Below are 15,093 nucleotides of genomic sequence, written 5' to 3'. Positions count from 1 at the left end.
GAGTATTACTCAGCCATTAAAAAGAATACATTTGAATCAGTTCTAATGAGGTGGATGAAACTGGAGCCTATTATACAGAGTGAAGTAAGCCAGAAAGAAAAACACCAATACAGTATACTAACGCATATATATGGAATTTAGAAAGATGGTAACGATAACCCTATATGAGAGACAGCAAAAGAGACACAGATGTATAGAAGAGTCTTTTGGACTCTGTGGGAGAGGGAGAGGGTGGGATGATTTGGGGGAATGGCATGGAAACATGTATAATATCATATAAGAAACGAATCACCAGTTCAGGTTTGATACAGGATCCTTGGGGCTGGAGCACTGGGATGACCCGGAGGGATGGTATGGGAAGGGAGGTGGGAGGGGGGTTCAGAATGGGAAACACGTGTACACCCATGGTGGATTCATGTTGATGTGTGGCAGAACCAATACAATATTGTAAAGTAATTAGCCTCCAATTAAAATAAATATAAATTAAAAATAAATATGACTGCAAAAGGCAAAAAAAATATATATATAAAAATAAAAAATAAAATAGTGAGTGAAGTCGCTCAGTCGTGTCCAACTGTTTGTGACCCTGTGGACTGTAGGCCACCAGGCTCCTCCGTCCATGGGGTTCTCCAGGCAGGAATACTGGAGTGGGTTGCCATTTCCTTCTCCAGGGGATCTTCCTGACCCAGGGATTGAACCCAGGTCTCCCGCATTGCAGGCAGATGCTTTAACCTCTGAGCCACCAGGGAAGCCCAGTAAAATAGTAGGTTGTAAAATAAAGAGACATCTCTAGTAAGATAGAGAAACATCTATAATGAATCCATGAAACATTTACCTGTCCAATGGAGGAAAGTGGTTCTTTTCCAATGAGGAGGTTTATGATTACATGATATCTACATGATTTACATGATTTTACTTACGTGTGTAACATTTGTCCCCCCAGTATTGGTAAGGCACCCATGGACTTAATCACATGGCCAAGCACATACACCAAGGAGAGATAGATGATTGTCCTGTTGAGAAAGTTAAATCAGTCAGTCTACAAACAGAATTCAGAGATTTGAGCAATACAGACTCAGAGTTCATACTGTTCTCAGTGCCAGGATAAATGGAGCAGGAGGAGGAAGGGGTGGAGGAGGAAAGAATTATATGAGAAATGCAAATATAAATAATAATGGCGAATGAAGCAAACAGACTAGAAAAAGGCACAGTAACTCTTCACCCTATAGCATTAGGGACATTCTTTTCTCATGCTTTCTGTTTTTTCCTACCTACCCCACACAGAGAATCCCTGATCTTGTACAGATATATCATGAACAGATTTGATCTGTAGTGAGAGATAATGTTTTAAGAAAGGAGAACCAGAAGAACAGGATATGTTTGACCTCAGGTTTTTCCCCAAGGAATGAGAAAGAATCACATAAACAGGAAAATAAGGGAACAAAGAACTTTCTTTAAACACAGTCACTGGGATAAAGAGGTAAAGGGTTTAATTTGAATACTTAGGTTATTGTAATCCCCACCACAGTTTCCTCATGGACTATTTCGCAAGGGTAAGAAAGGAGCCAGGGCCTTTGAACATACTGTTCAGTGATACATAGCTCATGCAGTTGATAGGGACTTACTGTTATGTTGTTCTTTCTTTCTTTTTTAACTTTTTATTTTATATTGGAGTATATTATATTGGAGTATTTTATATTTTTTATTGGAGCATAGCCAACTAACATTGTTTCGGGGGCACAGCAAAGAAAGGGACTCATCCATACATATATGTGTATCCATTCCCCCCAAACGTTATATTGTTTTTCAAAAAAAGATCTGAATGACAACTAGTAAGTGAAAGAGTGAGGAATTCCAGTAGGAACCTGCGTTGAGATACACACACTGAAACACGGCATGCAATCAAATATACAATGTGTATTATGTGTATTGGGACACCAGAATTCTCTTTACATATAAGTAGAATATTAGTACTAGAAGGAACCTTAGAAATTATATAGCTTACTTCTGCAAATTTTAAAGTACCATGTGCTAAAGTGGAATACAAAAAAATGGACTGAAGATAGCAAAGAGAGGCTGGAGATGCCAGAAACCTCAGGATGTGGATTTCTCATTCTAAATGCCAAATATTCCTAGGTTGGCTCACCAGGGAAAGGATCTTAGAGGGTTTATAATGGGAAATAGGAGATAAGAAAAAGGAAGGGACAGGCTTTCCTAAAAGGCCTTGTAGTGTCTTCTGTAGAAAAGTTTTCTTCATTGGAACAAAAAGAATGAATAGAAAGAAACGGAATAAAAAGTAACTGAGAAAAGGCCAGCTATTATGAACACAAAATAGATGATGTATGCTAAATCATCACAGAGAAAAAACAAAAGGAGTCTGAGCTGGAGTGATAGTCTGTGTTGGGAGATCAGGGCAATATCAGATTGTTGGACTAAACAAGTGAGAGAAGTGTAATTGCCTTAAAAGAAAAACAAGCCTACCTTCTAGGTAAAAGATTCAAGGAATTAGTCTAAAATATGAAGAATATAAGTGAGGAAGCTAACAGCAGAGAACTTTAACAGAAAAAGAAGTCAAGAGAGACTTGGAAATTCTGCATTTGAAATGCAGTTGTCATTGGGGATATTACAGTCCTAACCACAGGACAGAGATCTGCTTCAGACAGACTTCAGTCTTCCATTTGCAAATGAGGAAAGTGAAATGCACAGAAGTCAAAGGACATTTTTAAAGTGCCATGCTAATTAGGATTAGAATTAGGTCTAGAACTTCTTTCTTACAGTCCGCATTCTTTCAGTTTTATGAACAAGTTAATGTGGAAAAAGGAAAGGGGAAAGAAAGAAGTTTTAAATTTTATTTCTCCATAAGAATATAAAAAGCCAGAGACATTTTAAATTAGAGTTAGGAACTGAGAAGGAGTATGTGCAATAGGCAGAGACCTACTGTGACAAAGGAAGAGACCTAACATAAAGAGGGTCAGCTCTGACTAGACAAAAAAGATAGGGGGAAGGATATGCTATAGACCCACTCAGAGAAAGAGGACGTGTAGAAAAGACATCCAAAAGTATTTGGCAAAACACACTTAAGAGAGTGACTTTTAGTGATTGCTATGATCAGGAGACCAGACTGACAGGCACAGGTCACAGGTATAAACCAACACTAGGGACTATGACTAAAAATGTTATTCTCTCTTAAAAGCAACTTGGCATCAAAAATAGCATCTGAGCATGTAGTTAACCTTCTCAGTAGATACTTATAGAAACAGTAAAAAGCCAGTATCCATGTTTAAAAAGTTGTTTTTCATTGTGTATCTATTGGCTACTTTCTCCTACATGTAGCCCTGAAGGAAGTTTCACCTCTCTCCTGACACAGTGAGTTCCTTGTACAAAAGTCAGGGACCGTGGGTGCCCATTTTCTCTTAACAAAGCTAGGATTCTGGGACTTCATATAGAGGAAGTACCTTTAATATATGCTGTGTACTAAATTCAGAAAATTGTGGTTTGAAGGTCTGAGCAATGTTTCTAATGTTACGGGAAACTTTTCATCCTGAAGCTAACTTCTGAAGAAAAGGAAAGGAGTTTGAAATATTTGTTTGTTCATGTTTTTGTCATCATTGTCTTTGGACATGTGAGCTCACCACACCCCCACACATCCCTAAAGAACAAGTTATTCATGTTTTCTCCAACCCACTTTCCTCTGAAAGAGATACCTATTCATTCCTCAAAGAATTTTGTTATTTTAAAAGCAACCACAATACCCACAACAAAATAAAAGTCATCTTCACACCTGCCCACACCTACCCTGCCCACAGTCTTCTGCCTGTGTTCATCTGAGGGTGATATATTTACTAACTGAAATGTTTTTTGTGGGCCTCCTATGTACCAGGCACTGTTTTAAGTGCTGTGGATAAAAAACTATAAATGAGGCTGTTTTCTAAGTGTTTGGAAGAAGATATTAGATTCATATACACATAGTTATTATAAGAGAGAATTTGTCATGTGAGGGTGAAAAATACGGAGTTCAGAGAATATTAGATTAATTCTGGTTAGTGGTGAAAAGTAAGGGGCAGAGGATATTCCATTGCATAGGTGGCATGTGAACTGAGCCTTAAAGAGTTTGGATGTGGAAGGCTGGGGAAGAAAGAGATTTCATGAAGTAGAAACTATGCAAACAGACATGGAAAAGAGATGTTCCTGGCTATTATTAGGTAAATATTAGTATTTGGTTCATCTATTGGACATTCTTGAAAGGGAGTAAGTATGACAGTAAGAGCAGAAAGGTAAGTTGGATGAGATTAGTAGACAACGTGTAAGTAGAAATGTTTAGCAGGGTAGTAATGTGAATGGAGATTTCTTTTAGGAAAATTAATTTGACAGTAGTGCAAGGATTCAATTATGAACAACGATTATGGGAAACAATGAAAACGTCACACATATCCATTATAATAGTCCAGTTCAGAGCCTAAAGACAACCAAAACTAGAGTAGTTGTGACTCAGTGTTGAGGTAGGAGGAATATGAGACATAATATAGAAACAGAATTGGTAGAATTTAAAAGCTGATTGGATGCAGAAGTATAGGGAAGCTAGGAGAGAGGATAAGGTGGAATATCCAGGAGATGAATGCTAATGTGCAGTTACAATGCACACTTGGGGCTTGAGTGATAGGTTAAGATTATAGAGTTTGAGGAGACATCAGCATATAGCTAAAACTGACACACAGAACTTGCTAAGGGAAAATCTGGAGAAAGGGAAAAGGGTAAAAGGTATACACTGGGGAAATGCCTACATTCAGGAAAGAGTGAAGTAAACAAAAAGAAAAAAAAAAAAAACAGCCAAATTTGGAAGAATCCAAAAAAGTAAAAGAACCAGAAAATACAGTGTTAGAGAAGCCCAGGAAGTTTCAAGAATATAGGAGCAATAAACAGACTAAAATGCTCAACATGAATAAGAATTTACAAAAGATCACTCAGTTTGATGGCATCATTACCAGTGATCTTAGAAAGAGGAATTTCAATAGGATAAAAAGATGACTTATACTATTATTGCACTTACCATAATCTGTTCTGTATTAAAGCTAGTTGACCATGAGCAATGTGAAGCAGGTATTATGTCTTATCTGCTTATCCCTCACAGTTCTTTGGACAAATAGAAGCTGCTCAATAAACATTTATTGTATTAAAATCAATGCAATTAAATTGAATCTAACTGGATTATATTGCACTGCACTATATTATTCTGCCCTAAGATGTCACCACCCTTATGGCAGAAAGTGAAGAAGAACTGCCAGTCCAGGTTCAATGCACGATACTGGATGCTTGCGGCTAGTGCACTGGGACGACCCAGAGGGATGGTATGGGGAGGGAGGAGGGAGGAGGGTTCAGGATGGGGAGCACATGTTTACCTGTGATGGATTCATTTTGATATTTGGCAAAACTAATACAATTATGTAAAGTTTAAAAATAAAATAAAATAAAATAAAAAGAGCCTCTTGATAAAAGTGAAAGAAGAGAGTAAAAAAGTTGGCTTAAAGCTCAACATTCAGAAAACGAAGATCATGGCATCTGGTCCCATCACTTCATGCAAATAGATGGAGAAACAGTGGAAACAGTGGCTGACTTTATTTTGGGGGGCTCCAAAATCACTACAGATGGTGATTGCAGCATGAAATTAAAAGACGCTTACTCCTTGGAAGAAAAGTTATGACCAACCTAGACAGCATATTAAAAAGCAGAGACATTACTTTGTCAACAAAGGTCCATCTAGTCAAGGCTATAGTTTTTCCAGTGGTCATGTATGGATGTGGGAGTTAGACTATAAAGAAAGCTGAACGCTGAAGAATTGATGCTTTTGAACTGTGGTGTTGGAGAAGACTCTTGAGAGTCCCTTGGACTGCAAGGAGATCCAACCAGTCCATCCTAAAGGAGATCAGTCCTGGGTGTTCATTGGAAGGACCGATGTTGAAGCTGAAACTCCAGTACTTTAGCCACCTGATGCAAAGAGCTAACTCATTTGAAAAGATCCTGATGTTGGGAAAGATTGAGGGCAGGAAGAGAAGGAGATGACAGAGGATAAGATAGTTGGATGGCATCACCGACTCAACGGACATGGGTTTGGGTGGACTCCGGGAGTTGGTGATGGACCAGGAAGCCTGGCGTGCTGCGGTTCATGGGGTTGCAAAGAGTCAGACACGACCAAGCGACTGAACTGAACTGAAGGAGTGATAATGAAGAGTGTGAAAGGAAGGCAACAAATATTAAGTGATTCTTTTAAAATTTTGCAGGTAGTGACAATAAGACAAAGAAGATAGAAAAAAGAAAGGTTAATAATATTTTTTTGTTTACAGCCGTAAGATATTTGCCATTATTTCTAGGACAAGACTACCTCTGAAGAAGAATCTGAAGGCAAGAGATGGCAATATTGAGGGTACAAAGATACCAATGAGAGTGACCTAGGTGATGGTGATACATATGTAAAAATTCATCCAGTTGTACATTTAAGCCTTTCAGATTTGTATACTTTATTTAAGTTATACATCAATAAAAACAAATTCAAAATAATTAAAATTACCTCATGAAGGATTGAGATTGAGGGTACAAGGAGAGATGGCCTTTCCTCTGAAATAGTCAGGAAGCTATTGTTTACCAAATCCCAGAGCTATACTTTTTACAAGGCAGTCATTTTAAAAATAAATTAAAATACTATAAATACGAATCTTTTATTCTGTAACTGAATGAAGACCATACCATGGCTTATGCTTTTTTCTGCATATAATGCCATCCTTCTGTCTGGATGGACTCGGTGACTACTACTACATAAGGAGCACACATAGACCTCAGGCACCTGCCATCTCTCTCCCAAGAAACTATTTAGTACTGTGTTGTGGCTGTAGCACTACATTAGGTGCTGAATAAATACTTTAGAATAATGGATATATCTAGCCCAAAGTGAGATAGAAACCAGTGTTTACTAAAGAGGATTCCTTGGAACACTCAGTCTACAAGATACCCTGAAAAAATATTCCACAATCAAACAAGTTTGGGAAATGCTACATATTATAACCTTCTCTGGAGAAGGCAATGGCACCCCACTCCAATATTCTTGCCTGGCAAATCCCATGGACAGAGGAGCCTGGTAGGGTGCAGTCCATGGGGTCGCTAAGAGTCAGACACGACTGAGCGACTTCACTTTCACTTTCCTGCATTGGAGAAGGAAATGGCAACCCACTCCAGTGTTCTTGCCTGGAGAATCCCAGGGATGGGGGAGCCTGGTGGGCTGCCATCTATGGAGTCGCACAGAGTCAGACACGACTGAAGCGACTTAGCAGCAGCAGCAGCAGCATGTTAAAGGCTCTAAGAAGTCATGCAGTAAAGATACCTTTTTAGCTTTATTCATTCTAGCATTTTCCCAAACTTATTTGACTATGAGAGCTTTATGATCCTACATAACATTCTTTAGATCCTATACAACAAATTTTCAACAGAATGCACTTTGAGAAATGCTAATTTAGACAATTCTGTAGATGACAACTCCACAGAAAATACCTGAGTGATGGATACCTGAGATCCATCTCTGTCCCATGAGAATGATATTATAGATGACAACTATAACATTATCCCCAAACATCTCTTGGTGCTATTTTTAGGGACTTAAAAGATATTGAAATGAATAGACTATTAGTCTAACTCATGAAAATATTTATTATAGTTTTAAGAAAGAACCTACAGAAGGAGATTAGAAAAGAGAATCAGAGATGGTAAAAGAGCTGAAAATAGGGACTTTATAAGAAGATACTAAAAGAGTTGAAATGACTCAATCTGGAGGAGAGATGGATAGTATATAAAATAACAACATTTAATTATACATTTTCTTGTGGGTAGCCATCTTACCACCTGAGATCAGAACAAGAATTGGTCTTAAACTTCAGAACAGAAGATTAAAATTAAATACAAGAAAAAAAATAAAAATATTGGAAAAACTGATAATGAAGAGATAAAACCTTTCTATATTGTCAGTCTGACAGAGATTCTTATTTATCATGGATGACACAAGTATATTCTTGCTTGGAAGCAAGAGGCTAGAAGAGATATCTCTGCATGTTTAATCTGTGAAGCTTCTTGGAAATGTAACCTCCCATCATCCTTACTTGAATTTTCCCAACCATGAGTCAGCAATGGCTGCTCCCAGGATGGGAGTGAAGTAACAGAGGCTGCTGAAGGCGTGGTACACAGATGTGGAAGTGTTTTCACTCCAATGCAGGAAATACAGGAAATACAGGGTCAGCACAGCTAAAGCAAAAAAAAAAAAAAATGAGAGACAAAACAAGGTAGATATATTAAAATTATTTATGGAGGCAAAGAGCATTTGATAGGGTCTTTGCAGGTGATCTTGATCTTCAGCACTCCTATCAGTAGTAACTTCTGAGCAGCAGAAGCAGGGTCCCTCGGAGTTGTGAGGGTGAAAGGGGCTATGCTTAGTGTGTGTGTGTGTTACTCAGTCATGTCCAACTCTTTGTGACCCCATGGACTGAAGCCCATCAGGCTTCTCTGTCCATGGAATTCTCCAGGCAGGAATACTGGAATGGGTTGCCATTTCCTTCTCCCACGTATCTTCCCAACCCAGGGATTACACCACGGTCTCCCGCATTGCAGGCAGATGCTTTATGGACTGAGCCACTGCAATACACCTCCCTTCAGTCTTCATGCACATAGCATCATTTAGGCCAACCTGAAAGATAACATGGCCTGATGTTATCTTTATCTAATATCTAATAATCCTTCCTTCTCCTTCCCAGCAACAATATAATCCATAGGCCTAAGGAACAAAAATTAACAATGGAATGCTGATGATGAGTTTTTCCACTTATATTCTCATAGGCTGTATTCTGGTTTCCACTACTCTTTTTTGTTCTTGGCCTGTATGAGTTAGAAGGTGAAATCCCACCAGGCATTTTTTGGAAGTCTTCGCCAAAGGCAAGGACCAGCTGGATGAAGGTAAAGAGTAGATAAGAGAAATAAGTGCATATAAGACAGATTGTTACAAACATGGGGTGAGAGTGAGTGGAGAAAAGTAGGATTGGGAGACACAAAATTACCTTTCATGCCATAATAGGAAAAGCGCTCACAGAATTCATTCACCACAATGAAGACAATACTCAGTGGATAGTTGGAGCCACAGATTTTCTAGGAAACAAAAAGACACTGGTTCAAGCATGAACAATATTTCCCTATTTAGATCATTATACTGTTTTGCAACAGAAAAAAACATTAAGTCACCATGATAGGTCATGTGAAGAAGCAATGGTCCCTACTCTTCATGAAATAGCCAGTATCCTACTAAAAGTGCTTGCATTGCTGATTTAGCAGTCAAACAAGCTATTCTGAATATTCCTTTGTCCCTCAAACATTAATATGGAGCTGCTCAGGCACTTCTTGATATAGACACTAGGACCTGTTCATCTTCCCACAGGTACTAAATGGAGAGCCTGGGGCACTGGGGAAGAGAATAATGATCCTTATTTCTAGGAACATAACAAAGAGTTGGCCTCTGGAACACTTGATGTCCAGGTAGTTACACTCAGATGTCCGTACCCTGCTTAGCTCTATGGTGTGGATTAACCTTTCTGTCCCCACTTGCCCCATTCACTGTGATGGGAGGAATCCTAGCAATATGAAGGCTTCCTGCCAGGAACAGAGCCCAATACAAATTGTTAAAGATTAAGATGATTGATCACCGTAAACTTTGGCAGAGATTTCTTAAGCCTTTTCAAATTAAATGTCCATTTGTTCTATGAAACAGATTCTATAATATTTTCATGCTAATCCTTTTGGGCATTAAAAGGACTATGCTATTGCATGTACTGTATCAGTCAGAATAAAAGGAATATCACGTTTTACTTCAAATCCCTCTCATTACGATAGCCCAACATGAGAAAGGGATGGAGATACGTGGCCTTGGTTCAATCAAATCATGAGATTTTTTATTACCTTTCCTTATTCATAAGATATACATGCATTTTTGTAAGTAGCCTCAAATTATTTGGGACCAGAAGATATACAACTAAATAAATGATTGATAAATTAATGTGTTCATTTTTTTAATCCACATAGATATATATGGATATACATAAACAACCCTCCAAAGTATTAATATGCATTAATGTATGATAAGAAAAACTTTCTTAAAAGACACAGTGAATAGTCTTCTTACTTTCCCAGTTCACAGCTTGAGAATTATACAGCCTGAAGTTTGGTTAACACGGCTTCTATTAGCTATGTAACACTGTCACTGACTGTGTTAACGTACTGCTCCAGGCCATGTCACTAAACCTGGCTTTATACTTCAGTTTTGTTATTCCAAAGAAACTACCCACCTCTAGAATACTGCTACTTCTTTGCTTGTAAGTAAGAATTAAGTAAATACTGGCTAGTATTACTATACCCTCTCTACTTAACAGGATTTTGATATGAGGATTAAAAAATAATTGGGAAATGTTTTAACAAGTATTAATATATAAAGTAAAACGTTATTACTTCCCTGTTTCTCTGTCCTTTCTCCCACTGTAAACTGAAACACAATAACAGAGACTAGATCTATTCTAAAACTTCTCTTGGTGTGCAGCATAGACTCTGTGTACAGGGGAAACTAAAGGCTGAAGTTTTGGAGGTTTTTTGGTAAATAAAGAACAATCACACACAGTTCTCCAGAAAGGAGTACTTGCCAAGTTTCCCTGGACATGCAAAGTGCTTTTTTTTCCACCCCAGAGAAATTCAGAATATACAATGAAATAGAGCCAAGTCCGGGATATCCACTGAAGAACTCTGACCACCGCCTTCTGCTGCTTCCTCTCCTAAGTTGAAAGAAACTCCTGTTTAGATCTGGTTTATAGGTTCATTCTAACTCCAAGAGAGAAGAGTTTTTAATACTCTAATACAGCTCAGCCTGAAGCTCCAGGGGCCAAGGAGGAGAACCAACAGAGTACGTCTGTTCCTGTCAGAGGCAGAGATGAATCCCAGGACTCACTGGAGATGGCTTCTCTGGAAAGCTGGGGGGTCGAGGCGGTACCTCTTCAGTGGAGACAGGTAAAAAAAGAGTTTCCTTGGAATCATTTTTCTGGAAAGGATTCATGGCTGGCTCCTCTCTCTCTCTTCAAGCATTTGGCTTTGGTAGGCAGTTGGGACAGCTGCCAGGCTACTGTGAAAAGGGGGACTGGGAGGGGAAGAGGGGGTGGCTTCAGCAACCAGTTTTAACCCTGTGGGTGTTGGGCTTAAGTAGCTTCTTACGAAGCAGAAAGCTATATGGAAAAAACAAAAACTATTGGGTCTCAGAGACTAGTTTAAAAGAATGTTTATGTAAAAGGTAAAGCACGGGGAAGTGAGATACTGTAAAATGCTGGAGAACTGCACATGAGTGAAAAGTAGTTAGAAATATAATGCCTAGAACATAGACTGGAGCACAGATTTAAACACTGATTTCAGAGTAATAATAGCTGCCATTTATCACACACCAATTGTGTATATGTGTGTGTGTGTGTATACACACATGTATTATCTTTATGTTCTTATTCTTACTACCATCCTCACTTTACAGGAACTAATATCTCAAGAGATTGCAATTTTTCCAAAGTCGTGTGGCCATCAAGTGGCAGATCTGGAATTTTCACTATGGTGTTATGGATAGATTAGTATCAGTAATGCCTGTGGTTATTACTTAGGAATGGAAGCTATGGAAATAGAAACATAGGAATGTAGGAGAATTGAAATGCATTGAAAAGGGGAAGTTATCTCTAAAGTGAATTTGGAGAAATACAAAAAAAATGTTAATTTTTGGTTTTCAACATAGTAAAGTTCAACTGGAAATGTCTTATAAGCAATTAAAAAGGTGGAGCTAAAGAAAACAAAAAGAAAAGTTCAGTGATATACATTCGGGAATCATTCTTCTTTTAAAATTCATTCTCTGTGTTGTAACTTTCTTACTTCAAGATAAACCTATCCTTTCATCTGTAAATAAAATTTGATTTGTGTAAAAATTATGAACCAGTTATTTTCTAGGTACTATTACAAACACCATTTTTCTTAATATTCAGTGAATGGACTTCCAAATGACTCCAGAATACATTTAGTTCTTATCAGAGGAAGAACAGGATCAGACATGACTGTTAAATAATTATTATTTTTGCAAAGTCAAAGAGGTAAAAGAACAAAACAGTATGGCGCCCATTTAGTTGTCAGTCAAATGGAAAAGGAAAGAATGGCTAGAGAGAAATAAGACAAATAAGGACTAAACCAAAAAAGAAGTCAGGAAATAGGAGAATGCATTATTTTATTTTAGAATATGAGAACCTATGATTCTATCCCTCATAAAATTCTTACATTACCTACTTGAGTAATCTATTGACAAATAAGACCAGGATAAACTCTACTCTTTCCTCCCTAAACTCTATCTCAGACTTTGACCATGTTTCTTTCTCAGCTTCTGTTACACTCCTCATCCTGTTTCTCTCCCGTCAACCTTTACCCAAAGAGCCCAGCTTCATTTCTGCTTGTGACATTAATGATTAAGCTGTAGTTATTCTTTCAGAAAGTACTGCCCTTTCTGACCTAGTTTGGTTAATGACTGGATACAAAACAAATGAACAGTCAGAAGTTACTAGCCAAGTTAACCACTAGAGGCACAGATGCCTTTAAGATCTAATTATATCAATGGCTCCTCCTGCTCTGGCCCTGTACCTCTGAAATAGCATTTGATATAGCAGAGCAGATGGAATAGCACCTGTATGCAAGGCACCAACTCATTCGTGCTCATAGGTGCCCTAAATACCAAACTTTAGCGTATTGGCATTGGATCTTTGATACTTGTTTGTTTAAGTGAAATTTTTCATTGATTATGGCAATACAATGCTAAGCATTCATAGAATCAAATAATACCAGAGATGGAAGAAATCCTAATCTTGTGGCATGTAAACTTCCCTGATGATAAAAATCACTTATGGATATTTATATATATTTATATTTGTACATGTACTTATGTATCAATATATAAATTTCCAGGGTGACACACACACACACAAATCTAAAGAGGTAGCTAAGAACTTGTATTTTTAACAAGCATCTCTGGTAATTCTTATATTAGGGATTTGGTGAACACTGGTTTGAAATCCCTCTGCTAATCTAGCCTGAAGAATATTACAGATGAGCTCAGACTAGAATCCCAGACTCTAAGACCTATTCTAGAGCCTTTTCTATTTTATCAAGATGCTTCTTGTATAGCATCATTTTTGCTAAGTTGAAATCAGAAAGATAAAAGGGAAAAAAATCAAAGAAAAAAGCAATTCATTAACAGAAATGAGTAAAAACTCTTCACAGATAAAAAAGAATAATAGAGTAAAATAATCTAAAATATCAATTATGAGTAAAAATATTTGTGACTCAATGATTATGACAGAAGAGAGTGATATTTTACAGTCATGTACAGAAAGGAGGCTGAAAGTCTCAAATGATAGATACTTATATAGTCATAGAGAAGAGGCAAATATGAAATTAAAAGAGGACATGTTTAGCAAACTATGAATACAAAATCATCACATAAAAAGACTGTATTTAAATATCAGCAAAAACAAATAGAAAAGGTAATTTTAAAATTATACCAGCTCTAATAGCATAAAACATACCTCGGAATAAATCTATTGAAAGATGTTTAAGACATCAATACATGCTACAATTAAAAAATAAGTTAAAAAAGACATCAGTATTAAACACTCTAAAACATTATTGAAAGAAATTAAAGACCTAAATAAATGGAGAGACATACCATACTCATGATTTGGAAGACTCAGTAAGATGTCAGCAATCCCCAAATCAATCTATAGTTGCAACAAAAAAATCCAACAGGTTTTGTGAATGTAGAAAATTAAAGGTTGATTTTTAAAATTCATATGGAGATGCAGAAATCTAAGAACAGCAAGGCAATCTTGAAGAACAATAATGGAGGATTTGTATTATCCAGTAGGAAATCTATTATAAAGCTATAGTAATTATAACAGAGTGGAAATGACACAAAGATAAATAAGGCAACCAATGCAACAGAACAGAGTTCAGAAAAAGACCCACACACATACTTTGGCTTTATTTAGGCCAAACATGATACAGCAGTGTCATGGGACAATGACAAATGGGACAAATGACTATTTTCAATTAAAAAAAATACCATCTGGATACTCATATGGAAAAAAATGTTTACCTTTATCTTACATCATGAATAAAAACCATAAAAGAAAATAATATATAGATTACATTAATATTCAGTTCAATTTTGTCACTCAGCCGTGTCCAACTATTTGTGACCCCATGGACTACAGCACGCCAGGTTTCCCTGTCCATCATCAACTCCCAGAGCTTGCTCAGACTCATGTCCATCGAGTCGGTGATGCCATCCAACCATATCATTCTCTGTCATCCCCTTCTCCTGCTTTCAATCTTTCCCAGCATCAGGGTCTTTTCAAATGAGTCAGCTCTTCCCATCAGGTGGCCAAAGTATTGGAGTTTCAACTTCAGCATCAATCCTTCCAATGAATATTCAGGACTGATCTCTAGGATTGACTGGTTGGATCTCCTTACTGTCCAAGGGACTCTCAAGAGTCTTCTCCAACACCACAGTTCAAAAGCATTAGCTCTTCGGTGCTCAGCTTTCCTTATGGTCCAACTGTCAAATACATGACTACTTGAAAAACCATAGCTTTGACTAGATGGACCTTTGTCAGCAAAGTGATGTCTCTGCTTTTTAATACACTGTCTAGGTTGGTCATATAGAGAGATTAGATTAATTCTACATAGATTACAGATCTGTTGAAGTTAAAAAAAATACAGCTTTTAGAGGACAATGTAAGAGAATATCTTTTGGACTGATTAAACCAAGATTTCATTTTTTAAGCTAAGATTCTTTTTTTTTTTTTCTAATTTTATTTTATTTTTAAACTTTACATAATTGTATTAGTTTTGCCAAATATCAAAATGAATCCGCCACAAGTATACATGTGTTCCCCATCCCGAACCCTCCTCCCTCCTCCCTCCCCATACCATCCCTCTGGGCCGTCCCAGTGCACC

At 37.4% G+C, this 15,093-nt stretch overlaps 1 protein-coding gene and 1 long non-coding RNA gene across 3 annotated transcripts in view; one reads left to right on the top strand and one right to left on the bottom strand.

The window, feature by feature from the left end:
* SLC15A2 (solute carrier family 15 member 2) overlaps positions 1-11,206 on the bottom strand; it is a 43,115-nt gene extending 31,909 nt beyond the window's left edge. The window contains exons 1-4 of one of the 2 annotated variants that reach the window (XM_061402930.1): positions 11,015-11,205; positions 9,087-9,174; positions 8,139-8,280; positions 921-1,013 (exon numbers count right to left, since the gene is read on the bottom strand). In XM_061402930.1, coding sequence (XP_061258914.1) covers positions 921-1,013; positions 8,139-8,280; positions 9,087-9,174; positions 11,015-11,119 — 428 coding nt within the window. In that variant the 5' untranslated portion in view covers positions 11,120-11,205. Of the gene's footprint in view, positions 1-920; positions 1,014-8,138; positions 8,281-9,086; positions 9,175-11,014 lie in introns of both variants that reach the window. The other variant, XM_061403028.1, reaches the window with a different exon arrangement.
* Positions 1-15,093, top strand: part of LOC133239887 (uncharacterized) — a 79,612-nt gene that overhangs the window by 32,964 nt on the left and 31,555 nt on the right. The window lies entirely within an intron of this gene.

Source organism: Bos javanicus, chromosome 1, assembly GCF_032452875.1.
Source record: "Bos javanicus breed banteng chromosome 1, ARS-OSU_banteng_1.0, whole genome shotgun sequence".
In the NCBI taxonomy this organism is placed as follows: domain Eukaryota; kingdom Metazoa; phylum Chordata; class Mammalia; order Artiodactyla; family Bovidae; genus Bos; species Bos javanicus.
Note: the sequence above shows the minus strand (reverse complement) of the source record. Positions and strands in the feature narration are given on the sequence as shown.